Source organism: Hippopotamus amphibius, chromosome 15 (genome assembly GCF_030028045.1).
Source record: "Hippopotamus amphibius kiboko isolate mHipAmp2 chromosome 15, mHipAmp2.hap2, whole genome shotgun sequence".
Classification (NCBI taxonomy): domain Eukaryota; kingdom Metazoa; phylum Chordata; class Mammalia; order Artiodactyla; family Hippopotamidae; genus Hippopotamus; species Hippopotamus amphibius.
Window position 1 is genome coordinate 8,158,696 of NC_080200.1, and position 25,686 is coordinate 8,184,381.

General features: G+C 54.3%; 3 protein-coding genes across 7 annotated transcripts; all 3 read left to right on the forward strand.

Moving 5' to 3' along the window:
- The first annotated feature begins 2,678 nt into the window (after window positions 1-2,678).
- AP1M2 (adaptor related protein complex 1 subunit mu 2) lies at window positions 2,679-12,991 on the forward strand. Of its 3 annotated transcripts, none has more exons than XM_057709779.1 (12): window positions 2,679-2,800; window positions 3,941-4,097; window positions 4,281-4,348; window positions 6,108-6,238; window positions 6,323-6,470; window positions 6,572-6,698; window positions 7,157-7,305; window positions 7,383-7,454; window positions 10,320-10,478; window positions 10,979-11,104; window positions 12,078-12,153; window positions 12,578-12,991. In XM_057709779.1, exons 1-12 carry the CDS (start codon window positions 2,759-2,761, stop codon window positions 12,598-12,600), a joined length of 1,278 nt encoding a protein of 425 aa, XP_057565762.1. In that variant the 5' UTR covers window positions 2,679-2,758; the 3' UTR covers window positions 12,601-12,991. The 3 variants fall into 3 exon arrangements, with proteins under 3 accessions (XP_057565762.1, XP_057565763.1, XP_057565764.1); XM_057709780.1 differs by having other exon boundaries at window positions 7,163-7,305; XM_057709781.1 differs by lacking the exon at window positions 2,679-2,800 and adding an exon at window positions 2,816-3,394.
- A 136-nt stretch (window positions 12,992-13,127) lies between these two features.
- On the forward strand, window positions 13,128-16,985 carry CDKN2D (cyclin dependent kinase inhibitor 2D). 2 transcript variants are annotated; one of them, XM_057709782.1, is made up of 3 exons: window positions 13,128-14,533; window positions 14,813-14,968; window positions 16,027-16,985. In XM_057709782.1, the coding sequence occupies exons 2-3, from the start codon at window positions 14,828-14,830 to the stop codon at window positions 16,384-16,386; spliced, it is 501 nt and encodes a 166-aa protein (XP_057565765.1). In that variant the 5' UTR covers window positions 13,128-14,533; window positions 14,813-14,827; the 3' UTR covers window positions 16,387-16,985. The 2 variants fall into 2 exon arrangements, with proteins under 2 accessions (XP_057565765.1, XP_057565766.1); XM_057709783.1 differs by having other exon boundaries at window positions 13,128-14,968.
- A 457-nt stretch (window positions 16,986-17,442) lies between these two features.
- On the forward strand, window positions 17,443-25,624 carry KRI1 (KRI1 homolog). 2 transcript variants are annotated; one of them, XM_057709164.1, is made up of 19 exons: window positions 17,443-17,549; window positions 17,668-17,741; window positions 18,506-18,611; window positions 19,112-19,220; window positions 19,475-19,529; window positions 19,614-19,663; window positions 19,964-20,060; window positions 20,149-20,226; window positions 20,524-20,660; window positions 21,103-21,229; window positions 21,320-21,415; window positions 21,523-21,693; window positions 22,530-22,605; window positions 22,697-22,785; window positions 22,871-22,997; window positions 23,083-23,213; window positions 24,131-24,195; window positions 24,311-24,409; window positions 25,166-25,624. In XM_057709164.1, the coding sequence occupies exons 1-19, from the start codon at window positions 17,456-17,458 to the stop codon at window positions 25,503-25,505; spliced, it is 2,121 nt and encodes a 706-aa protein (XP_057565147.1). In that variant the 5' UTR covers window positions 17,443-17,455; the 3' UTR covers window positions 25,506-25,624. The 2 variants fall into 2 exon arrangements, with proteins under 2 accessions (XP_057565147.1, XP_057565148.1); XM_057709165.1 differs by lacking the exons at window positions 17,443-17,549; window positions 17,668-17,741 and having other exon boundaries at window positions 18,512-18,611; window positions 19,617-19,663.
- Window positions 25,625-25,686: the final 62 nt, after the last annotated feature.

A 25,686-nucleotide genomic window follows, 5' to 3' on the forward strand; every position in this document is an offset into this window, starting at 1 on the left:
GAGCACATACAGACAACAAAACCAGAAACAATACTAGTACCAGCTTTCTGCCAGCCTTTGCAGTGGGACTTCTCTCGGCTTGCCCCTGCTCTGAAGATCGTCGTGGAAATTCAGGGGTGGGAAGCCCATGAAGCCCTCAACAGAGTTAAGGGCTCAGCAAATAGTCCCTGGCAAGAATTCACCCTCAGGCCTTTCTCAAATGTCAGCTCCTTCTCTGATCTCCCTGCCTCAAACCCCCATTCATTCTCCAACAGACACACACACACACACACACACACACACACACACACACAGACACACAGAGCCAACTCCCAGCCTTCAGGGCTCCTGTCCTCATCAGGGATTCCCTGGGATTCCCCACCCCCATGCCCTGCAACGCACCACTTGTGGGATCTTAGTTCCCCGAGCAGGGACGGAACCTGGGCCCTGGAAATCGATGTGTCCTTACCCCTGGACCGCCAGGGAATTGCCAGGGATCACCTTGTTTTTCGGTTTTCAAGCTGCGTACCTCTCGCCCTCCTAGAAGGAGAGCAGTGGACTGGCTTTGTCTGAGCCATTATCCACAGTGCCACAGAGTGAAACATCATCACCATAATGAAAGCAGCATCCATATGTCCAGTCCAGCACACAGTAGGTGCTCCATAAGTGTTGGTTGAGTGAATAATATTATAACAATTGTAGTCATACTAATGATGACATCTATCTTTTAAGATTCTGTCAACATCTTAATGTCACATAGTAGGTGCTTAGAAGTATTTGGGGAATGAAGAAGAGTAACATTAGGGGAGAGAATTTCGTGGCGGTCCAGTGATTAGGACTCCAAGCTCTTACTGTTGAGGGCCCAGGTTCGATGATAATCACTTAGATTATTATACTAAGTGAAGTCAGACAAAGAGAAATATCATATGATATCACATATGTGGAATCTAAAATATGACACAAATGAACTTATCTACAAAACAGAAACAGACACAGAGAACAGACTGGTGGTTGCCAAGGGAGAGGCGGGTGGGGGAGGGAAGGGTTGGGAGTTTGGGATTAGCAGAAGCAAACCATTATATATAGGATGGCTAAACAACAAGGTCCTACTGTGTAGCACAGGGAACTATATTCAATATCCTGTGATCAACCATAATGGAAAAGAATATGAAAAAGAATGTATATTTATAACTGAATCACTTTGCTGTACAGCAGAAATTAACACATTGTAAATCAACTATACTTCAATAAAGTAAATTTTATGTATGTATGTATGTATGTATTTATGGCCGCGCCCTGCTGCTTGCAGGATCTTATTTCCCTGACCAGGGATCGAACCCAAACCCTCATCAGTGAAAGTGTGGAGTCCTAACCTTGGACCACCAAGGAATTGCCCAATTAAAAAATGAAAAAGAGGGCTTCCTAGGTGGCGCAGTGGTTGGGAGTCTGCCTGCCAATGCGGAGGACATGAGTTCGATCTCTGCTCCAGGAAGATCCCATGTGCCGCGGAGCAACTAAGCCCGTGTGCGGAAAAAAATAAAAAAATAAAAAAAAAAATGAAAAAGATTAACATTAGGGTGTCCATCAACAGATGAATGGGTAAAGAAGATGTGGTATATATACACAATAGAATGCTACTCAGCTGCCATTTGCAACAACATGGATGGATTTGGAGGGCATCGTGCTAAGTGAAATTAGTCAGACAGAGAATGATAAGTACTGTATTATATCACTTAAATGTGGAATCTAAAAAATACAACAGACTAGTGAATACAACAAAAAAGAACCAGACTCACAGATATAGAGAATAAACTAGTGGTTACCAGTGGCAGGGTGAGGGGCCATATATGGGTGGGGGGGCAAGACACAAACTATTAGGTGTGAGATAGTCTATAAGAATGTATCATACAACACGGGGAATATAGCCAATAGTTTGCAATAATTGTAAATGGAGTGTGACCTTTAAAAACTGTATAAAAATTTAAAAATTAAAAAAAATTTAAAGAGTAACATTGGGAATAACACTAAAAGCAGCTACTTGGGGAATTCCCTGGAGGTCTAGTGGTTAAGACGCTGAGCTTCCATGGCAGGTGGCACTGGTTTGATCCCTGGCTGGGGAGCTAAGATCCTGCATGGCTGCAGCCAAAAAAAAAGAAAAGAAAAGAAAAGAAAAAAGAAAGGCAGCTACCTTTGTCCTGCTAAGAGTGTAACTCACAGTTCCTGTCACTGAGTGAAAGAATAAATTAATTAGTAAATATTTATGGTATTAATTAAGTAAACTCATATTGAGTACCCAGCACTGAGCCCTGAGGACACAGGCATGAAAAGGACAAAGTCCCTGCTCCATTGGGGTGCACCTGCGTGTGGGAGTGACAGAAGAAGCAAGATGAGTGGATGGGTGGATGGATGAATGGTTGGTTGGTTGGATGGATAGATGATGGATGGATGGATGGATGAGTGGGTGGATGATCGGATAGATGGAAGGATGGATAGTTAGTTGCACGCATAGTTCGTTGGTCTGGGGTCTCCGCCCATCAGCACTCCAGGGTGCAAAGGGAAAGTGAGGCGGGGCAGCTGTCCCATCCGAAGCTCCGCCCTTCCCCGCCCCTGCAGCGTCTCCTCGTCGGCCGACAGAGCCGCTCACCTGGTGGCCTCCCCTTTAAGACGCGCTCACCTGGGTGCTCACCTGCGCGCGGGCGCTTCCGCAGGAAGAAGGAAGCGTCGCCACCGCCGCCTCCCCGTGCTCCTTCCCCACCCCCCAGGTCCGCCGGCCGCCAGCATGTCCGCCTCGGCTGTCTTCATCCTCGACGTCAAGGGCAAGGTGAGGCTGGGCACCGGGAGGGGGGGGGACTGACCGTTAAGGCTGCATCCTCCCGGAGCCAGGGGCGGCCCCTCCTTGCAGGCAGCGAGGCCCCGGAAAGCTCTGGGGACGTGGGAACACCCCTCCCCCAATCCCTAGGAGTCCCGCGTCGAATCCCAGCTCCACTGTTTACAAGCCGCGTGTCTGAGGCGAGGGGCTTCTCCTCTCTGAGCCTCAGTCTCCCTGTCCGTACAAATGGGAATAACAGAGGTCCCCACCCAAGGAGGATTAATCCAACCTTACGTGTGTATACCACTTAGCACAGTAGCCCTACTGCAAACATTAGGCGTTGAGTCAATTGAAATTATTATTTTTGTCCCCATCACCCACAGTACTAATATTTGGGAAAGACAGGAGGGGCCGGAGACCCTAATTCCCCTTTGGGGCTGCCTTGTCCCTTTCTGGTGCCCCCTACCATTCATCTTGTCATTCAATAGCAATAACAGTAGTGGCGAAAATAATATTCCTGATAATAGTCCTAGTGAGAGGTAAGGTGTGTGAGGACTGGCTGGCTGCCCTTTCTCTTCTAAACACTGGACTAAACAACCTCACCAAGTAAGTATTATTATTGTTGACCGCTTGCTGCCTGCCAGGCAGAGCTATATACGCTATGAGAGATATATGGATATAATTATTTCTCTTCTTTTTTTCTTTCTTTCTTTCCTTCCATCATCCTTACCTTCATCGATTTGGTGCCTGTGAAGCCTTGCTTGAGAGCAAGAATTCTGGAGCTGGGGCATCTTGGTTCATCCCAGCTTCCTCACTTACTATGGATGTGGTACATACCACAGTTTCCCCATCTGTAAAATGGAGATGGAGATACCATCTACCTCACAAGGGTGTGGTGACAACAGAATCAATCAGCAAATAACCAGGCTTTAGTAGAACACAGCCTACATGTCCATGAGGACGCTGGATACTCTGGCTGTTGTTTATCATGCGCCCATTTTGCAGAGGAGGAAACTGAGAAGCAGAGAGGCCGAGCCTTTTCCACGACCCCTCAACCAGCAAGTAGACTCAGTATCTGGCGCTCTGATGCCCCAGGTGGAGGGAGGGTCCCTGGATCCCAGCAGTGACCAGACCTTTTCTGCCCACCCTCAGCCCCTGATCAGCCGCAACTACAAGGGCGATGTGGCCATGAGCGAGATTGACCACTTCATGCCCTTGCTTATGCAGAGGGAGGAGGAGGGCGCCCTGGCCCCACTGCTGAGCCATGGCCGGGTCCACTTCCTGTGGATCAAATACAGCAACCTCTACCGTATCCAGCCACAGGCGGGTCCCTGGGAGCCTGGGGTGGTGGCAGCTCAGTCCCAGACGTGGTGGGCTGGGATAGGAGGTGCACACCACGGAAGTGGCTCAGGCTGGAGGGTGGGGGTTCAGGGTCTGTGCTGTGTTGGAACCCTCCAAAACGGCACCTCTTCCTTAACCTCACTGCCTGCAGTGGTGGCCACCACGCTGAAGAATGCCAATGCCTCCCTCGTGTACTCCTTCCTCTACAAGACAGTGGAGGTAGGTCCTGGCCTTCCATTGGCCGGCTGGTCTGTCTGTCCACCTGTCTTGCCCACCTCTTTTGGGATCCATCTCTCCTAGGAAGCTTTCCCTGACCTGCCTGGGGATGCCCCCATCAAAGCCCCATCACTCTGTGTTCTCATTAGCTGCTGTGGGATCATTTCTCCCTATACGGCAGGGACCAGGGATGTCTCTGAGAGGGTGTACTGCTCGAATCTGAACCAGAGGGAACTGGGTTCCAGACCCAGCTCCCCCACTTCCTGGCTGTGTGACCTCGAACAAGTCACTTCTCTATGTGCCTCTAAACTGGGTTTAGTCCTACCTTGGGGTTGTTGTACAAATTAAATTCATACCTCTAAAGTGCCTAAAACAGTGCTCAGTATACAGTAAGTGCTCAATAAAGGTTTGGTATTATTGTTAGCATTACCACTGATGTCATATCATATGATCATAGAGTGATTCATTGAGCACTTACTATATGCCATTCTCAATGACTGAGAAAGTGCTCCGTAAGTACTCCTTTTTTTTTGGCCACCCTGTAGTTTATGAGATCTCAGTTCCCAACCACAGACTGAACCCATGCCTTTCGCTCAGAGTCCTGGACTTCCCAGGCAGTCCAGTGGCTAAGCCTCCGTGCTTCCACTGCAGGGGGCTCAGGTTGGATTCCTGGTCGGTAAGATCCCTGGTCAGGAAGGAAGATCCCGCATGCCCTGCAGCGTGGCACAAGCAAACAAACAAACAAAACTTTTCAACAAACAAGAGATCTGTATTGATTTGTCTCCTCCCTGCCTGTGCTGAGGAGCTAAAAGGCAAGAAGGAGATTCAAAGGGACATTGTGATAACCAGTGACTGGGGTGCTAGTCTTACCCTGATACTCACAGGGGTCAAGGGATAGTGGTGGCTTCACGGAGGAGTTGAGGCCTGTCACAGGGGCCTGCTGTGAGGAGAGTGTCCTAAGCAGCAGGCATAGCATGTGCAAAGGCCCTGAGGTGGGAACAGAAAGAAGGCCAGAGAGGCTGGAGCAGGATGAGGGATGGGGTTTCCAATGCTGGGTGACTGACATTCTCTGCTGTGGTGATAGCCACTAATCCCAGGGACTCCTGCCTTGAGGTCTGCCAAGTACCAAAAGCCCCTGGGTAGAATTCAGGGAGTCCATGAACTGAGATGTATTTCTATGTAACACTTCCTTTGCCATCTGTTTTTGGGTTTTGTTTGTTTGTTTTTGTTGTTGTTGTTGTTGTTGTTTATTTTTATTTTTGGCTGTGCTGCATGGCTTGGCTTGCCTTGTGAGATCTTAGTTCCCCAACCAGGGATTGAACCCTGGTCCTCCGCAGTGAAAGCACAGAGTCCTAACCACTGGACCGCCAGGGAATTCCCATCTTGTGTATTTTATTTCATGCATTTACAAACCTTATTCTGAGGTGAGTCCGTTACCATCTCCGGATACACAGGGATCCATGATCCGTAAAAAAACATTCTGAGCTCTTCTAATCCCTCCTCCAGGAAGTCTTCCTGGACATCCGTGCCTTTGGGTTCCTACTTCCTTTGTTTCCCTCATTATTGCACCCAACATGTTGGATAATATTAGTCCCACTACCAGTCCATTGCCCCCACTGTTGGCTTTGTTCACCATTAATAGACCCAATCTGGTATACAGTGGGCGCTCAATAGTTGCTTGCTGGGTGGCTGGCTGAGTGGGGACCCAGCCCAGGGCTACACCAGCCACACCTCTGTGGGTGTCCGTCTCCCCGCCCCCCAGGTATTCTCCGAATACTTCAAGGAGCTGGAGGAAGAGAGCATCCGAGACAACTTCGTCATCGTCTACGAGCTGCTGGATGAGCTCATGGACTTCGGCTTCCCACAGACCACGGACAGCAAGATCTTGCAGGAGTGAGTGGGCCATGAGTCAGCCACACGGTGGGCCATGGGAAGTGGCCCTGGGTCTACCTGCTCATCTCCTTGCCCTCCTGCCAGGTACATCACGCAGCAAGGCAACAAGTTGGACACGGGCAAGTCGCGGGTGCCACCCACCGTCACCAATGCGGTGTCCTGGCGCTCGGAGGGCATCAAGTACAAGAAGAACGAGGTCTTCATTGATGTTATAGAGTCAGTCAACCTCCTGGTGAGCCCCCACACCTCTGCCCCAGCCCCGCCATGGCCTGGGGGCAGGAGAGGGAGCCCTATGCCTGTTGACGCCCCCACACCCCATGGGTGCATCTTCAGGTCAACGCCAATGGCAGTGTCCTGCTGAGTGAGATCGTGGGCACCATCAAGCTCAAGGTGTTTCTGTCGGGAATGCCCGAGCTGCGGCTGGGCCTCAACGACCGCGTGCTCTTCGAGCTCACTGGCCGTAAGTTTCTGGAAGCGGGCGCATCTGGGGTGGGTGCTACCCAGAGATTTGCAGTCAGTTCTGAAGTAGCCCTCGCCCGCCCTCTGCTGGTCATGGCCAGTACTACACCTGCTGGGTCCTTGTGCAAACACTTTGGCTTCATCACTGCCAGGTGCAAGGATACCTCAGTGAAGAAAAAAATCCCTGGAGCTGACATTCAGTTGGGAGTAGGAGACAGAATAGCATCATGTTTAATAACCTGACAGCGACAGCCTGATTCACTGGGTTTGGATCCTAGCTCTGCTCCTGGCCAGCTGGGTGACCCTGGGCAAGTTATTCATCCACTCTGGCCCTCAGTTTCTCATCTGTAAAATGGGGGTGATTGTAGCGGTAGATGGGAAAGGTAAAGATAGGGACCCTGTCTCGGACTCCAGGGTTGCCCCTGGGCTCCAGGGTCACCCCACTAACTCGGCTCCGAGTTTCAGGGAGCAAGAACAAGTCCGTGGAACTGGAGGATGTGAAATTCCACCAGTGTGTGCGGCTCTCTCGCTTTGACAATGACCGCACCATCTCCTTCATCCCGCCCGACGGTGACTTCGAGCTCATGTCCTACCGCCTCAGCACCCAGGTGAGGCAGGGTCAAGCCAGCAGGGGGCGAGAGTTGATCCCAGAGCTTCGGCGAACTCCCCCTTCCTCCGTCTGTAGGTCAAGCCGCTGATCTGGATTGAATCTGTCATCGAGAAATTTTCACACAGCCGCGTGGAGATCATGGTCAAGGTGGGCCCAGGGGAATAATTACTCACAATGCTGGATCCGCCCCTTCCTACCACCCCTGTCCCCACCCCGTCATCATTCTAACCTCATCTCCCACCTCCCTCCCCACTCCTCACTTCCTTCCAGCCACACAGGTATCCTGGCTGGTTCTCAAACATGCCAGGCACCATCTCCAGCTATCCCCTCTCCCTGGATCATTCTGCCCCCAGCCACCCAGATACTCACATGGCTTCTACCCTCACCTCCTTCATTTCTTTGCTTAAATGTCACCTCCTCAGAGGAGCCTTCCCTGATTTCCCCACCTCTCTTAAAGAAGTTTTTCCCTTATTACTTACCACCATCTGACACATGATCTGTTTCACTTATTTACTTTCATATACATATATAAACCATATACTGTATTTATGTGGTTTAAAGATTAATAATAAACCACCCAGCTTATTTGAACGTTCCCGGCTTGACCAGCGCCTCTGAACCCCCACTGCCCCTCCCACAATTACTGCTCCCTCCTTGCCCACAGGTAATCACAGTGTTTCACGAAAAGTATTACTTTTCTTAAGATTTATTTATTATTTATTTATGTATTTAATTTTGGCTGCATTGGGTCTTGGTTGCTGCTGGTGGGCTTTCTCTAGTTGTGGCGAGTGGAGCCTACTCTTTGTTGTGGTGCACTGGCTTCTCATTGCAGTGGGTTCTCCTTTTGTGGAGCACGGACTCTAGGTGTGCGGGCTTCAGTAGTTGCAGCATGCAGGCTTGATAGTTGTGGCACACGGGCTTAGCTGCTCTGTGGCATGTGGGATCTTCCCAGACCAGGGCTGGAACCTGTGTCCCCTGCATTGGCAGGCGGATTCTTGACCACTGCGCCGCCAGGGAAGTCCCCTGCTTTTCTTTATAATTTTGCCACCTGCATTTGTAACCACAAATATGCCATTCTGCTGGTGTCTGACATTTATATCCATGGACTCAAGCTGTGTGACTTTCTGTATGATTTGCTTTGTTCATGTAATGTGGATTTTTAAGAGGAATCCCTAGTGCCAGAGCTTAGTGCATCCATTTCTGCAGCTGTAGAATATTCCACCGTGAGAATCTTCTGTCCCATCTCTTACATGGGTAGTTTTCAGTTCTTGGCTATTCCTGGTCACCTTGCTATTCCTGTTCACCTTGTTGGGAATAGCCCTGTGCATGTCTCCCAGTGCCCCAAGCAAGAGCTTCTCCAGAACGTATAATTAGCCCTTTTTACAGATGGGGAAACTGAGACCCAGAAGAATTAAGATGTCATTCATCTAGGAAGGGAGGGAGCATGTTGAATTTGGGTCTGCCTGGCTCAAGACTCTGTGTTCTCAGATTTAACTTTGTTCCCTGGTCTTGGAGTCTCAGGGGAGCTGGGTTGTGGAGTGAACAGTCACTGGGGGAGGGGGAGTGTTAATGTCCCCAGTGCCCTAACCCTAACCCATCTCTGCAAGCAGGAAAAGGAGAAGGGGCCATTAAAGCTGGTGCTTTCCAGAAAGAATGCCCTCTGCCCTGTTTTACCTCAGGTCCTCTGCCCCTGATCTCACCTCTCATATATCCTCCCCCACGAAATTATAATAAATAACGGCAGTCATCATAATGCTACCTCCTGTATGTGGAGTCTTAGAGTCCTTTTTATATATATATATATATAAATTTATTTATTTTTATTTATTGGCTGAGTTGGGTCTTCGTTGCTGCGCGCGGGCTTTCTGTAGTTGTGGAGAGCGGGGGCTACTCTTTGTTGTGGTGCACAGGCTTCTCATTGCGGTGGCTTCTGTTGCGGGGCACAGACACTAGGTGCACAGGCTTCAGTAGTTGTGGAGCATGGGCTCATTAGCTGTGGCTCGCGGGCTCTAGAGCGCAGGCTCAGTGCTTGTGATGCACAGGCTTAGTTGCTCTGCAGCACGTGGGATCTTCCTGGATCACGGATCAAACCTGTGTCCCCTGCATTGGCAGGTGGATTTTTAACCACTGTGCTGCCAGGGAAGCCCTAGAGTCCTCGTATTAAAAGCTTGTCCCATGTCATACAGATCTAGATCTGGCTATAATGTATAATGTATTATCTGTAAGGAGAGCATGTCAGGATTGAGAACACAGGGTTGAATCCCTGCTGTGCTGGTTATCAGCTATGTGTCTTGGGCAAATTGCTCTTTCTCTCTGGGCCTCAGTCTCCTCATCTGTAAAATGGACCTTAGGAATGGCTCCTACTTTAGAGAATTCGTGAGACGGCTAAGTGCTTGGCACAGGGCCCAGCATGTGGTAGGGATTCAGCAAATGCCAGCTTTCAAGTGAAAACTCTGTGATGGGCTGATGGTCCCATCAAGACTTTGCAGTCAGAAGCTTCAGCTGTGAGTCTTGACCAGGAGCCTTTACTTTCTTGTCTGTGAAATGGGCTGAGAGCAGAGCCTGCCCTAGGGGCTGCTCAAATGAAGGATCTTTTGAACCAGGCAAAGGTGTATGACACTTTCCAAACAGAAGGCACGAAAAGCAGGGCCTCTGGGGGACTTCTCTGGCCGTCCAGTGGTTAAGACTTCACACTTCCACTGCAGAGCGCGTGGGTTTGATCCCTGGTCAGGGAACTAAGATCTCACATGCTGTGTGTGGCCCAAACAACACAAAACAACAAAAGCAGGACCTCTGGAGTCTCTCATGGGTGTGGACCCCGGCTCTGCCACTTATTGGCTGTATGTCTCCAGGCAAATGCCTTAACTTCTTTGTGCCTCTGTTTCCTCATCTGGAAAATGGGCAGGATTATGGTCCCCACTTCAGGGCTCTTGATGAGCTGTCACATGGAAAGGGCTTGGTGAATATTTATATGACTGAACTCTTCATGCCCCACGTTCTCTCCACTGACAGGCCAAGGGGCAGTTTAAGAAGCAGTCAGTGGCCAACAGCGTGGAGATAGCTGTGCCAGTACCCAGCGATGCCGACTCCCCACGCTTCAAGACTAGCGTGGGCAGTGCCAAGTATGTGCCGGAGAAGAACATCGTTATCTGGAGTATCAAGTCTTTCCCGGTGAGCACTGGGAACAGGCAGGGGATCTGGGGGACCTGCCTCTGCTGCTTGAGGGCAAGGCAGAGAATAAATCAGAGAGCCCGCTACGCATACAGATGGCTGTCCTTCGGGGATGATAAAGCTGGAAACCAGGCCAGCATGGTAGTTAAACTTTCCCCATCCCAGACGGCCTTGGGAAACCCACTTCCTCTCATGAAGCCTCAGTTTGCCCATCTGTGAGACAGACAGGATCATGTTATTCACATCCTTGGGCTGCTGGAGGATTTGGTCTGTCCCTGGGATCTTAGTGGGGGTGTTCCTTGGGGCCTGGAAAATGGGAGATGATTATTAGAAGGCCCCCAACCAGGCTTTGCAGTCAGAAGCTTCAGCTGTGAGTCTTGGCCAGGGGCCTTTACCTTCTGTGAAACAAGCTAAGAGCAGAGCCTACCTCTGGGGGCTGCTGTGAAGATGGGGGTATAGAGGGGCCCCACCTTGTGTCTGATACCCCCATGTGCCTTCAGGGGGGCAAGGAGTACCTGATGCGTGCCCACTTTGGCCTCCCCAGCGTGGAGAAGGAGGAGGTAGAGGGCCGCCCCCCCATCGGGGTCAAGTTTGAGATTCCCTATTTCACCGTCTCCGGGATCCAGGTGAGGGAAGTGGGCAGGGTGGCCCCCTCCTTGACCTCAGTGGGTTCCCCTCTCTCCCATATCTCGACTCGGATCACTTCTGTTCCCTGGCTTGGCTCATCTTTCCTTTGCAATCATCCTTCTTTTCTTGGAACAGTGTTGCCTTTTCTGCTATCAGCTTGGGTCTCCTCCCCCTCCCCCTTTCACTTTGCCCTGTGCCCAAACTGTGTTGTGTCTATTCCCTTATCCTGGGCCATCTTTCCCACTGTCCTGGACCACCTCCCGCCTCCCCCTCAACCCCATCCTTGCAACATCTTTGCCCTGAGCCATGTTACTTCATTCCTCCCAGCCTGTGCTTACTTGCTTGCTTTTTTTAAACACATTTATTTATTTTTAAAAATTAATTATTTTGGCTGTGTTGGGTCTTTATTGCTGCGTGTCAGCTTTCTCTAGTTGTGGCAAGTGGGAGCTACTCTTTGTTGTGGTGCACAGGCTTCTCAGTGTGGTGGCTTCTCTTGTTGTGGAGCACAGGCTCTAGGTGCACAGGCTTCAGTGGTTGTGGCACGCAAGCTCTAGAGCGCAGGCTCAGTACTTGTGGTGCACAGACTTAGTTGCTCCATAGCATGTGGGATCTCCCCAGATCAGGGATTGAACTCATGTCCCCTGCACTGGCAGGTGGATTCTTAACCACTGTGCCACCTGGGAAGTTCCTAAATATTTATTTTGTTGTGCTGGGTCTTAGTTTCAGCAAGGCGGGCTCCTTAATTGTGGCATGCGAACTCTTAGTTGTGGTATGCATGTGGGATCTAGTTCCCTGACTGGGGATCGAACCCAGGCCCCCTGCATTGGGTACATGGAGTCTTAACCACTGCTCCACCAGGGAAGTCCCCAAGCCTATGCTTTCTTATTCCCCGAAGTTGTGGTATATATATTCCCCTGGTCCCAGCCAGCTCTCTCCCCCTAGCCTGGGCCATCTCCTTTCATCCCTTTCCAGGTTCGATACATGAAGATCATCGAGAAGAGTGGTTACCAGGCCCTGCCCTGGGTCCGCTATATCACCCAGAGTGGCGGTAAGGCAGCCCAGCTCCCTGGGACGACAGAGACAAGGAGATGAATAGGGATGGTGTTGGGACTTTGATACAGCCTGCCTCAGGGCTCCAAAACTCAACAGGCCTGGCCCCAGGTCTACTCCATCTTTGTCAGTGTGCCACCCTGGGCCTCGGTTTACTCATCTTTAAAATGGGGACAGTGACCAGTTCCAGGGCAGTGGTGGTGGAGTTTGGATGAGGGGCTGAACACATAGCACCCCCATCTACTGCCTGGAATCAGGCTTGTTGCTATGGTTACGGTCCCAGTGTCTGAGCCCATCCTTAGGCTTGTTACCTACTTGTGGGGTTGATCATGAGTGCTGGGGAAGGGGATGGATTGGGGGGGGTGTCCTTTTGTCTCCTTTTCCCAATTCTGAGATGGTCCCCGCTCATTGTTTCCCTGCAGACTATCAACTTCGTACCAGCTAGAAGGGAGAAGAAGTGGGGGCTTGAATATGGGCCATCCTCTCCCCAGGCCCCGACTGCAGACTCTAGAGAAAGGGAGGGAAAATGGGGTGCGTGTGTATGTGACGGCAGTCCCTGAATTAGCAGCTTCTTAAGGGCTGGCTCACACCCAGCCTTTTCCTTTACCCATAGGCTGGGAGGGATGATGGTCTCCCTGTCTCCAAGCTCCCGCCCCTCCTCCTTCCTCCAATTTTATATGAAGAAATAGAAGAGGGGCTTGAAGTCCCCCTCATGAGTGCCTTCTTGCAGTGACCTGCCTTAGGAGGTGTGGGGAGGCCCTCCTCCACAGCTGCTGAGCCCAGAGGCCCCGCTGGCCCATTCTGAGTTTTAGGATGACATTAAAAAGAGGAATCTAGCTGCAGTTATGTGCTTCTTGGCCAGGGACTGGGGATGACAGGGATGTCCCTGAAGTACTGGGATAAGAGTGGGCAACACGTATCCATTTCTCAGCCCTGATCATCTCTCAGCACGTCATCGCTCAGCACATTATAGCTCAGGGCCCTCGCAGTTGCCCTCTCTTTGGTCCCCCCGGCTCTGGGCTTCCCTTCCCCACCACAGCCAGTTCCCATCGTAGCCGCCAGAGGGCGCCAGTTAGCGCCTAAATCAGATCGTGGCTCCTCAGCTCAGAACCCTTGCAGGGTTCTATTCTTTTTAAAAAGTAAAAGTCAAGCGCTCACCGCAGCCCACAAGCCTGATCAGCATTACCCCTCCCCCTCACCTACCTGCCCTCACCTCCTCCCCGCTCTCTCCCTCTATACCTCACTCTTCCTGGACTTACTAGGCATGCTCCTACCTCAAGGTCTTTGCATCTGCAGCGCCTCCATCTGGTCTTCTTTTCCCCAGCTATCCACATGGCTCTTTCCCTCACCTTCAGGTCTGAAATCAGATGTCACCTCCTCAGGGTGGCCCTCCCTGACCTATTTCAACGGCCTTCTTTTCCCAAGAGACTATTACTTACCCCGTTTTATCAGCTCCACGGTGTATACCACTCTGAAAATATGTAATTATTGTCTTCTCCAGCCCTAAACGGTAGGCGTCCCGCAGCAGGAGGCACCCAACTTGCTCTCCACTTGGGCGCCTGGTACACAGTAGGTGCTCAGTAAATGTTCGATGACCTCTGTTAAGAACCTCCGACCGCGACTCTCGCTTCCCAGGCTCACCCACGTGGCAGCTGCCTCGTGAACTTTCCTCCAGCGCCCTTGCACTTGCTGTGTGCCAGGGCTGACTCAATCTGGGCCGAATGTGATTCCTTCCTCACCCACCCCATTTCCACGTTTTACTTTTTTCACGGTGCTTAAGACTATCTAAAATTATTTAGTTGCTTTAATGTGCGCTCCCCAGCGCCGGGAACGGTTCCTGCACACAGAGAGTGAATGAATGAAATAAAGCGCTCAGCAGAGTAAGAGCTAATAAATACTTATCGCAAGGTAGAACTCCCAACTGGGCGGCACCAACCCTGCCTCCCTTTCCCTCGGAGGTGCCGAGGTCGCGGAGCAACGCGCGCTACCCTGCCCCTGACCTTTCTCCTCTGGGTCAGTTAAACCGGCCCTCTTTCCCGCCCGCCCGGCGGCGTTTGAAAAACCGAAAACCCCGCCATTGCCGGCGGTCCACCGGTCGCCACAGTTCGTCCAATCAGAAACGGGCCCGCCCACGCCGGTGCGCGTAGCCTCCCTGGAGACGCGTTGCCATTGGCTGCGGTGGCCTGGTGGGCGGGGCACTACAGGGTCGTGAGCCGTGCAATGCGGCTGGGCTACAACGTAGCTAGTTCATAAGAAAACAAATCCTCGGCGTTTGGGGGCGGGGCCCCGAGCGCGCTGGCTCCGCCCCCTGGCGGCCAGCTCGGCTGCGGCGGCGGCGTCGGCTCAGAACAGACCCCGCCCGTCGAGGAGGAGGGAGGGTGAGTTGGGGGGAGACCCGGCCCCCAAGGGGCGGGCGCCGGGCCCGGCCCTGCGGGCCTCGGAGGGTTGGGCCCGGCTCCCAGCCCCTTGCTTCCCACCCCACCGGCTGACAGGGGGAGGAGCCGGCCGGGAGGGCGGGGGTCGCGCAGGAGCCCCGGACGGGCGAGTCGGATCGGGAGCCTCGCGCAGGCCCGGGACGCTGCGGGAGGGCGGTTCGGGCCAGCGCCGGTGCGCTCCCCCGCACTGACCGCGTCGGGGTGGGGCGGGGGGCTTCGCAGGCCGCGAGTATCGACATGCTGCTGGAGGAGGCCGGCGCCGGCGACCGGCTGAGCGGGGCGGCGGCCCGGGGAGACGTGCAGGAGGTGCGCCGCCTTCTGCACCGAGAGCTGGTGCACCCCGACGTCCTGAACCGCTTTGGCAAGACGGCGCTGCAGGTGAGGCCCGGCCCGCCCGCAGCGAGGGCGAGGCGCGGAGCGTGGCGAGGACCGGGAACCCAGACCCCTTCCCTGTTTCTCTCCTTGTTCCCGTTAGCAGCCGACTGGGGTCTGTTCCTCCATCTCCGGGCTGGCTTGGCTCCCTGATGTCCCCTTTCTTAGGTGGGTGGTGGATGGGGTTGGATTGGGGGAGGGGAGAGCTTTCCATCTTTGAAGGATTCCTTGTTCTCTGATTGCGGAGGATTCAGTTTCCTTGGAGAAGTTCTTATTCCTTGGGTGAGGGTTCAGCTTCTTTGGATCCCGGTTTCACGAGGACGGCTCCGGTTTCTTGGAGCTTCCATTGGAGGATCCGACCGCAGGAAGGAAGGTTTCATATTTCCAGGGTGTCCCCATTTTCTGGGGGGTTCTCTGAGAGGTATCCAGTTTCTTGGGGGGAGGAATTTCCATTCCCGCGGGATTTTCTTATTGGCATATTATTGGGGGGATACCAATAAGGGCATAGTTACAGATTGCATGGGAGTCCGTATTTCTTTGGGGACATTTCCAAAAGGGGAACCCCATTTCTTGAGAGGGTCAGGTACCCTTGGGAGCATCCCCACTATATGGGAGGGGGAAATTCCTTGGAGAAGGGGTTTCAAATTCCCTAGCCATCCTCTTTCCCTTGAGGGGACTGTTCTCTGAGGTCTGTTTCCTGGTGGATGTCTCATATTTCCTGATGACTTCCCATCTGTGGAGAGAAGTGTCTCTGGTTCCTTGGGGGAGGGACTTAGGTTCCTTGAAAGTTTCCATGGGGGCTATACCCTAGGAGGAATGTATTATCCTTGGGGGGGGGGGGCGAACAGTTTTTTGAGGGTCAGTATTCCCAGAAGATCTTGTTCTCTGGGGTCTCAACAGCTGCCTGGGAGTTTATGTTCCCTGGAGCTTCTCATTCTCTAGAGACCTGGTCTCTAGCATTCTCTACTCCTGAATGACCTCTCTCTCCAGTCACCCGTGTTCCTGGACCTTCTTCTTTGGAGACCCCCTGACCCTCTGCCTCCCCTCCCCACCCCCCTGGACAGGTCATGATGTTTGGCAGCCCCACCATCGCCCTGGAGCTCCTGAAGCAAGGTGCCAGCCCCAACATCCAGGACGCCTCCGGCACCACTCCAGCCCATGATGCAGCCCGCACTGGATTCCTTGACACCCTGAAAGTGTTGGTGGAGCACGGAGCTGATGTCAATGCACCCGACGGCACCGGGGCGCTCCCCATCCATCTGGCAGTGAAAGAGGGCCACACGGCTGTGGTCAGCTTCCTGGCTGCCGAGTCTGATCTCCATCACAGGGACGCCAGGGGGCTCACACCTCTGGAGCTGGCACGGGGGAGAGGGGCTCAGGATCTCATGGACATACTGCAGCAGCACACGGTGGCACCACTGTGATTTGGGGCCACCCACTCCGGCAACAGGATCCGGCTGGGTTCTGTGTCAGAAGAGGAGAGAAGAAACACTTTCTCCCTTTGTTCCTCCTGCCCACTGCCGAGGGGCACCAGTTTGTGGCTTGTTGGTGTTGATTTCTGGGGTGTGTGTGTTTGAGGTGCATTTCTCATTTTTTTTTTTCTCACCCCTTTTGGTGTGTTGGGCAGAGAAGGGCTTCTGCAGGCAACAGCCACCTAAACGGTTCAGTTTCCTCCACGCCCCAGGCTGCTGGGGCTACAGGCGAGTCCCAAGGGCAGAGCGTTTAAAGCCCCAGCCCTAGAGTGAGGTCATCGCTTCCAAGGCTCCTGGAACCTGTCGACCTTGGCCGGCTGTACCCAGAGAGAGACCTCAAGTGTGCACACTGCTTTCCGGCATGGGGGAGGGGGGAGTGTTCCAAATCAATGAAAGGGTAGTATGAGTTCATTCATATTTTGTTGAAAGCTTGGTTTTCAGTCCCTTGTACAGCGTTAAAGAAAAAAAAGTCTATTTATTAAGCTTTATGGAAAAAATTGTGTGTGTAATTTAATGTTTTTACCCATTAAATTAAGACTTGTGCATGATCACAGCACCGGTGGCTTCTGATTTTTGAGGCTGCGATGGAGAGTCGCGTGTCCAGGATGTTTGTGGGGGTGGGCACCGGGGTCGCGGATCCTGGATGCTTTGGGGGAGGGGAGAGAGTGGTAATTCCCAGGGCGCCAGGGTGAGTGAACTGGGTGGGGCAGCGGTTTGCGCTGTCGGAACGGAAGGGAGGCAGGAAACCGCGAGTGGAGAAAGGGCCCCCAGATGTCAGCTGGGTGCCGGGAGCCCCGGGGGGTGGGGGAGTGGGGTGGGCGGTGGCTGCAGCCTTCCCCGCAGAGGCGTGGCCCATGGGCGGGGACTGCGGTCACAGGGCTAGGGATCCCGGAAGGACCGGGGGCGGGGTTAGGTGCGGACTAGGAGGCTCCGCCCTATTGAAAGCCAGCTACTGAATAGCCCCGCCTCCTGGGGGGGGGGGTGCTCTCCACACGCGTGCGCAGTGAGTCGCAGAGCCGCCATGCCGGAGCCGCGCAGGTTGTCGCCCCTGCGGGTGAACGCGGCTTTCGCCGCGCGGTACGGCCGCTACCGCGAGCGCGAGGAGCTGCAGCGGCGTGAGTGCGGGGCGCATGCGCACGGGGCGCCGGCTCGTGCAGGGCGGTCGGAAAGTGGGGTTTGATCTGGTCCCCCAGGCTGACCTGGGTGGTGGGGGCTCCCATCTGTGCCCCACAGTGAAAGATCGCTACGGGGACCGGGACAGCGGCGGCGACTCCAGCTCCGAGTCTGACTCCAGCGACGAGCGCGTGGTGAGCTTCCCCGCCTCCGCCTCGGACTTGGGGGAGGCATCCAAGCCCCCCACCACCTCCCGGCCCCGACTTATAGGGGGCGGCTAACCCCCAACCCCATCACGCCGCAGGGGAGCGTCCATCCCCTAGCCACCACCATTCCCCTGAGGGACAGACAACGCCCTCCTTATCCCCGGCGGGGGGGGGGGGGGCAAATCTCCCCTAGGTCCCCTCCCCTACCTCTGATCTACTTACCTATCTTGATCTGTGAGGTGTGAACCATCTGTCCACCTTTTCATCCCTAGGAGTCTAACCATTTCTCCGTGTCTGCCTCTGTCCCCAGAGTGGGGCATCCCTCTGCCACATGGGGCAGCCCGCTTTCCCCCGTATCAGCCCTGATCTTCCCAGCCTCACTGAGCAGTCCAGCCCTTCCTCTCTGTTCTTTATCTGCCGTCTCTGCCCACCTGGCCCTATGTCATCCATCCCTTTTTTGATGCCAGGAAATACCACCGCCCCCCTTGCCTGCTACCTTCCTCTGTCTCATATCCTGTACCTATGTGTGGCCCACTCCCAAGAGGGCCCATCTCCTTCCTCCACCTAACTGACCCCCCCCAACTCAGATCCAGCCCTTCACCTGCTACTTGCCTCGGTTCCCCCTCCCTCCTAACGTATACCCCTTCCTGCACCCTAATTCCCACACCCTCTCAGTCCACCTGCCCCTGTAGCTTACTGCTCCCATCACAGTCCGCTTCTGAAGTCTGTCCCCACCCCTTTTCCTGCCCTAGGAATTTGACCCCCAGCAGGAGCGTGACTTTTACAAGACTCTCTCCTTATTGAAGAAGAAGGACCCGCGCATTTATCAGAAAGATGCCACCTTCTATCAGAGAACAGGTCTGGGACTGCTTCTCCTGAGGCCCAGGTTCCTCATCACCTTATAGGCTGTTGTGACTATTTAATGAATCTTTACACCTCCAAACTGATTAGCAGAGGGACTTCCCTGGTGGTCCAGTGGCTAAGACCCCCGCACTTCCACTGCAGGGGGTGCGGGTTCGATCCCTGGTTGGGGAACTAAGATCCCGCATGCCGCTCAGCAAGGCGAAAAAAACAAACAACAAAACTGCTTAGCGGAGTGTCTTAGATTATGACCAGTTGTCATTAACAATGGCTGTGTGCTTGGCACTGTTCTGAGTGCGAATTACTCACCAAATGATCACTGCCAGGTACCACCAGGTAGTAGCAAGTGTGATACCTGTTTGATCGTTGGGAACTGGTAGCTCAGGGATTTGAAACCTCAGTCTGACTCTGGCCCAGCACAGTGTTATCCTCCGCCTTGGGGGAGGAAGGGGCTCGCGGATGTGGGTGATGGCAGGTGTCTTCTGGTGGCCCCATAGCATCGTCCTCGGACAGTGAGGAGGAGCCGGCAGCTGAGCAGAAGCAAAAGAAGGTGCGGCCCATGTACCTGAAGGACTACGAGAGGAAGGTTATCTTGGAGAAAGGAGGGTAAGGAGAAAGCGTGACCCCTTTGCTCCCACCTTCCCAGGGCAGGTGGACACACGGGGGACTTTGGGGCAGGGGTGGAGAGAAACTGGTGACTCAGCAGAGTTGAGGGAACCCCAGAGAGCAGGAGCCTTGGTGACCTGCCTACACCCCACTGGCCCCTGGGCTGTTGCTCTTAACAGCCCCCCCCCCCACCCCCATGGGGACAGGCAGGCCATGGGGAGCCTGTTTTGAGGTCTCAATCCTTCCTCGCACAGCAAATACGTCGATGAGGAGAATTCAGACGGGGAGACCTCCAGTCAGAAACTTCAGGTGGGTGGGGTAGAGACTGGGTGGGGGGCATGGGGGGGTTGGGACCCAAGGCTGGGGCTGAGGCCCATGTCACTGTCTCTGCAGCAGACCTCGTCGAAAAGTTATGTGGAAGAACAGAAACAGCTGAAGGAGAGGTGAGCCCTGGGGCCAGCTGAGTGGCCAGATGGAAGGGAGTTGAGGCTCTAAGGTTGGGCGGGCCTGGGTTCAAACCCGGCTCTGTCACTTAATGGCGGTGTGCCCTTGGGCACGGCGTTTGCTCGCTCCAGGCCTCAGTTTCTGCATCTGTGAAATGGGGTCATTGATGAAGGACTCTATGTCACAGCACCACTCTGAGCTTGTCAGGAAGAACTCAGGGCTTAGTAGACGGGGCTCATCTTGGAGCAGCAGGCAGGGCCAGCCTGCCCATTCTAAGGCTTGTTCTCTCGCTCGGGCAGCTTCCGGGCGTTCGTGGAGGACAGTGAGGATGAGAACAGCGCCGAGGAAGGTGGCTCTGGGTTGCTCCAGAAACGCGCTAAAAGCAAAGAGGAGAAGGTGGGTGCTGGGGCCCAGCTGGACGGGGGCTGGTGGGGGAGAGGGGGCCCCAGGCTCCCACAGACCCTCAGCGATGGCTTTCCTCCAGGCCCAGGAAGATGCTGACTACATCGAGTGGCTGAAGGGGCAGAAGGAGATTCAGAACCCCAGTACCCTAAAAGAACTGGTAAGTTCCCATTCATGGTCACGGATCCACTAAACTGCCTGGTCCACCTCCCAGAACCTTTTTCCAGAAACCGACCCTTGAGAGGGTAGCCAGGATCACATACTCTAGAGATGGGGTATGCCCCCCACTGGGCTTCAGCTTCTACAACCATAAAACGGGGATCATCCCACCTACTTCTGAGCCACCTAGGCTGGCTCAGAAGCTGCAGTCACTTAAATCCACTGGTTGCCCACACCCGAGCTCCTTCCCTGTCCCCGAGTCCCTGACCTGAGTCCTATTCCTCCCCTTCACCCCTAGACTCACCTCAAGGAATATTGGAACAACCCAGAGCTGGATGAGGGGGAGCGCTTCCTGCGGGATTACATCCTCAACAAACGCTATGAGGAGGAGGGCGATGAGGAGGAAGACGAGGAGGAGGAGGAAGAGGAAGAAGGGTGAGCGGCCATGTCTCCCAGGGGCCTGGAGCCAGTGCTGACCAGAAAGGAAGAGGCACCGGGTGTTTACTTTTTACACAGATTGTGCCAGAATTAGCCTTTCTTTTTTTCTTTTGGCTGCACCATGTGGCATGCAGGATCTTAATTCCCTGACCAGGGATCGAACCTGTGCCGCCTGCAGTGGAAGTGAGTTTTAGCCACTGGACCGCCAGGGAAATCCCCAGTTTAGCCTTTATTGAGGAAGAGCCACAGAGTGTGGGCTCTGGAGCCGGGGGGCCCTGGCACTAGATTTCCGTGCCTTGCTTTCCCCATCTGTAAAATGGGGGTAAAGGTGGCACCCTAGCAGAGGGTTCTCTTGAGGATTAAATGAGTTAATATACTGGTACATGGGAGTGCAGGAGCTCTTCTGACCCCCCCAGTCCCGCCCCATCTCATCCCTCAGGGTCCTCGGACCCCCAGTCCAACTGGCCGTGGACGACTCCTCAGATGAGGGGGAGCTGTTTCTGAAGAAGCAGGAGGACTTTGAGCACAAGTACAACTTCCGCTTCGAGGAGCCAGACTCCGCTTCGGTGGGTGGCCGGGGCTGGGGCCAGGGCTGGGGAGGAGCTGGCCGGCGGGGCCCAGGATGGAGAGCCCAGAATCATCTCTGCTCCCCGCAGGTCAAGACCTACCCTCGGAGCATTGCGTCCTCCGTGCGCCGGAAGGATGAGCGCAGGAAGGAGAGGAGGGAAGAGACGCGGGAGCGGAAGAGGAGGGTGAGTGTCTGCTGGGGGGTGTGTGCTGTACGGGGGGGGGGGGGGAGGGGGCAGCCTGTGGAGGGGGAGCCCACACCCTCCCTCTCCCCCCGACCTGCTGCCCCCAGGAGAAAGCAAGGAAGCAGGAGGAGCTCAAGCAACTGAAGAACCTGAAGAGGAAGGAGATTCTGGCCAAGCTGGAGAGGCTGCGGCAGGTCACGGGCAATGAGACCCTGGGCTTGGAGGAGCAGGACCTGGAGGACGACTTTGACCCCGCCCGGCACGACCAGCTCATGCAGGTGTGATTCCCCAGGCCCCCGCCCTCCGCACAGCCGAGTTTGCAGAGTGTGGCTCCGGAATCAGCAGTCCCTTTCTGGCTGTGTGGCCTCAGAGAAGTGACTTGACCTCTCTGATCCTGTGTCTGTCTGTAAAGTGGGTCCAACTGCGGCATCAACCTCAGGACTGTTGTAGCGATAGCCTGAGAGGAATACTACATGTTAATTAACTTGGTAAATGGTCAAGGAACCGTGGATCACCGTGTATTTCCTTTAAACTCATTTATTGAGCCATTACTGATTATTGTATTTGGGGGAACACAGCTTCAGGCCACGGAAACAGGCAGTGAGGGCTGGATGGGAGACGCAGTGGGGACCACTGGCATCACAAAGCGGCTCCTGACTGAGCCTGGGAGGTCAGGGAGGGGGACTAAGGATGCATAGGTGGGTCAGGTGAAAGCTGGAGTGGGTGTGTGCTGTGTGGTCAGTTCAGCCTTCACTTTCTAGAAGCTTCTTAATCCTGAGCTTCAGAGTCTCAGTATTTGGAGGTAGTTTCTGTCTCTCGGGGTGCTTGTGAGGGTGTAGCGAGATGCAGCCCAGCGCTGGGCGTGTAGCAGGTGCTTATAAATGGCACAGTTAGCCATACCTGCCTTTGCCGGCCAGCGGAACAGTGGGCAGAGAGCGGGGGATCGGCGGGGCAAGATGGGCCAAGATGTGGGTGTGCAGGGGCCCGGACACCCAGGGTCCCCCCACATCAGGAGCTGGGTCCTGAGGGGGGCGCTGGGGAGCCATGTAAGGTTCAGGAGTCCTGCTCTCTTGGGGGAGTGGGTCCTGCTGACCCTCCTGCCTCGACCCTGCAGAAATGCTTCGGGGATGAGTACTACGGCACCACGGAGGAGGAGAAGCCGCAGTTTGAGGAAGAGGACGGGCTTGAAGGTGAGGTCACCTGGGGTACCAGGCTGGGGGTAGGGGTGCTTGGCCCAACCTGACCCCCGACCCACCCCGCCTGTCTGTCCTCTGGAACCAGACGACTGGAACTGGGACACGTGGGCTGGGCCGGAGCAGGGCGGAGCTTGGAGCCAGCAGGAGCTGCACTGCGAGGACCCTGACTTCAATGTAGGTGCCCTGGGCGTGGGGATCTGGGGGTCCTCAGAGGGTCCCGAGGACCCCGAGGGCAGGCCTGACCTGCGCGTCCTGGCAGATGGACGCCGACTATGACCCCAGCCAACCTCGGAAGAAGCAGCGCGAGGCCCCTTCGTTGGGCAAGAAGAAACGAAAGTCACCCTTTGCCGCGGCCGTGGGGCAGGAGAAGCCTGTGTTTGACCCTGGTGAGGCCCAGGTGGGTGGCTGTGGGCGGGCAGGGGCTCCACACAGCCCGGCACACCCTGACAGCCTGGCTTTGTCCCCGCTCAGGGGACAAGACATTCGAGGAGTACCTGGATGAGTATTACCGGCTGGACTACGAAGACATCATCGATGACCTGCCCTGTCGCTTCAAGTACCGCACGGTGGTGCCCTGTGACTTCGGGCTCAGCACCGAGGAGGTGGGACCCTGGGGGCAGCCGCTAGGCAAAGGGGAGCCCAGAGCCACCTGTGCTGTGGCCACAGTGTGTTTCATCTCGAAAACAATAGGACTAATAAGAGTGCTAATGATTGTACTAATATTACCTACTGCAAAGGGTTTCTGTGAGGCAGGGGCTCAAACAGTGATTTGCCCACAGCAGGCCCCAGTAAATGGTAGTTTTAATTCTACTACTGTATATCGGCAGCAGGGTGGCCATTAAGACTAGGCACAGGTTCTAATCCAGGCTCAGCCTCTCACCAGCTGTATAACCTTGGACATGGGACTTAAGCCTCTGTGTCTGGGTTTCCCCATCTGTAAAATGGGCCTCCTGACAGCCCCACCTCATGGCTGTGGACGTGAAATGAATGTGCTTTGAATGTCACCTGTGCCTTAGCCTCGATCGCTATGGTTGCTCGTCAGTAAAAATAGCCAATGTTTATTGAGCTTATACCATCTGCATTCACTTCATCTTCCCGACGACCTTCCAGTAGGTTCTAAGCGGATACCCAACTCATAAGTGAAGAAACTGAGGCCTAGAGATTGGGAACCTGGTCATTGGCATGGAGACCCCCGCCCTGGTCTGAGTCTGCGGGGACCACAGTGCACGGGTCAGGGCTCCAGGGCCCAAATTGTGATCTGAGATTACGCACTTCCTGGCCGTGTGACTTGGGACATGGATCCCCCTTCTGAGCCTCAGTTTCCCCATCTGATGTCCACCCCCCCAACAACAAAAAAAACATCAGTTGGCCTCTGCAGAAATTGTTTCTTTCTCACCATCATGACATCTCTGCTGGGTGGAACTAGCATCACCCTGCTCTGACCCACGAGGTGACTAAGGTTTAGAGTCAGGGCCCCCTGGGGCCCACGTGTAAGACCCCAGCCTCCCCTGTCTTGCAGGTCCTCGCTGCTGATGACAAGGAGCTGAACCGGTGGTGCTCCCTGAAGAAGACCTGCATGTACAGGTGATGGGGTGGGGCTGGCCCAGGTGCACCAGGAGGAGGGGCAGGTGGGCTGGCAGACAAGCAAGGGCACCACCCAGAGCACCCAGCGACAGGTGTGTCTGCCGGGCACCCGCAGGTCGGAGCAGGAGGAGCTGCAGGACAAGAGGGCCTACAGCCAGAAGGCCCAGAACAAATGGAAAAAAAGGCAGATCTTCAAGTCGTTCTGCCCAGAGGAGTAAGTATGGCCGGTCATAGCAGGTGGGTGAGCTTGGGAGCCTGTCAGGCCCAGGTTTGTGTCCTGCTCTGTCAGCCATCTGTCACATGACCTTGGGGATGGGGTTTCCCTTCTCTGATACCTAGCTGGGCCATAGCTGTGTGAGGTTTGGCCAGTCACTTTCCCTCTCTGGGCCTGTTTCCTCATTTATGAAATGGGGGTAAAGATGGCTCACTCCTTGTTGGGTTTTTCCTTTTTTTTTTTGAGGATTTAAGTGAATTAATTCATGTAAAGTGCTTAAAACAATAAATTCTGGATAGGTATTAGCTCTTGTTATTATGCCCGTTATTTCCTGATCTATACATCAGGAGTGATAGAAGCTCAGAGTTGATGTAAAGCTAAAATGAGTTAATTTGTGTGAAGAGCTTAGTGTACACCCAGGCTCGATGATCAAAATTATCAGTGACACAATCCAGCCTCAGAATTCAGTAGAAAAATCCCAGTTTGCTATTGCATTAGACTCATGTTTGAGTCCCGGGCAGGCCCCCAAATAGTTTTATTTTTTATTTTTGGCCGTGCCACGCGGCATGTGGGATCTTAGTTCCCCAACCAAGGATCGAACCCGTGCCCCATGCACTGGAAGCACAGAGTCTTAACCACTGGACTGCCAGGCAAATCCAGGCCCCTGAATTGTGAGTCTTTTCTCATCTGTAAAAATGGGGGATGGAAAGCCTAATTGTGACCAGCCTGGACTGAGCCATGACTTTCCTTCTCCAGGACAGAGATGCCCACGGAAGCCACAGGGAAGCCACAGAGAGACAAAGCTGGCGCACAGGGGCAGCTGCCAGCACCCGATGGGGCCTGTGGGAAGCAGCCCCAGCCTGAGGGCCCCCCAGTACAGGAAGAGGGAGCCCCTGTGACACCCACCGAGAAACTGGCCCCCCAGAAGTGGAGGAGGGGCAAGAAGGCACGTCTCCTGGGCCCCACAGTGACACTTGGTGGACGTGAGTTCAGCCGCCAGAGACTGCAGGCCTTTGGCCTCAACCCCAAACGGCTGCACTTCCGCCAGCTGGGCCGGCAACGGAGGAAGCGGCAGGGGCCCAAGAGTGGCCCCTGAGCTCGAGGGAGCCTGCAGGGGCCCTGGGGCTCCTCCCCTTCAATCAGGCCCCCCATCGACTGTCTAGACCCTCACATATACCTGCGGGCAAGGGAGTCTTCCCATCTTAGAGATGTGGAAGCTGAGGCCTATTCAACAAGCTTCTCCAGATGACTCGAGATACTCTGAGCCCCATCCCTCA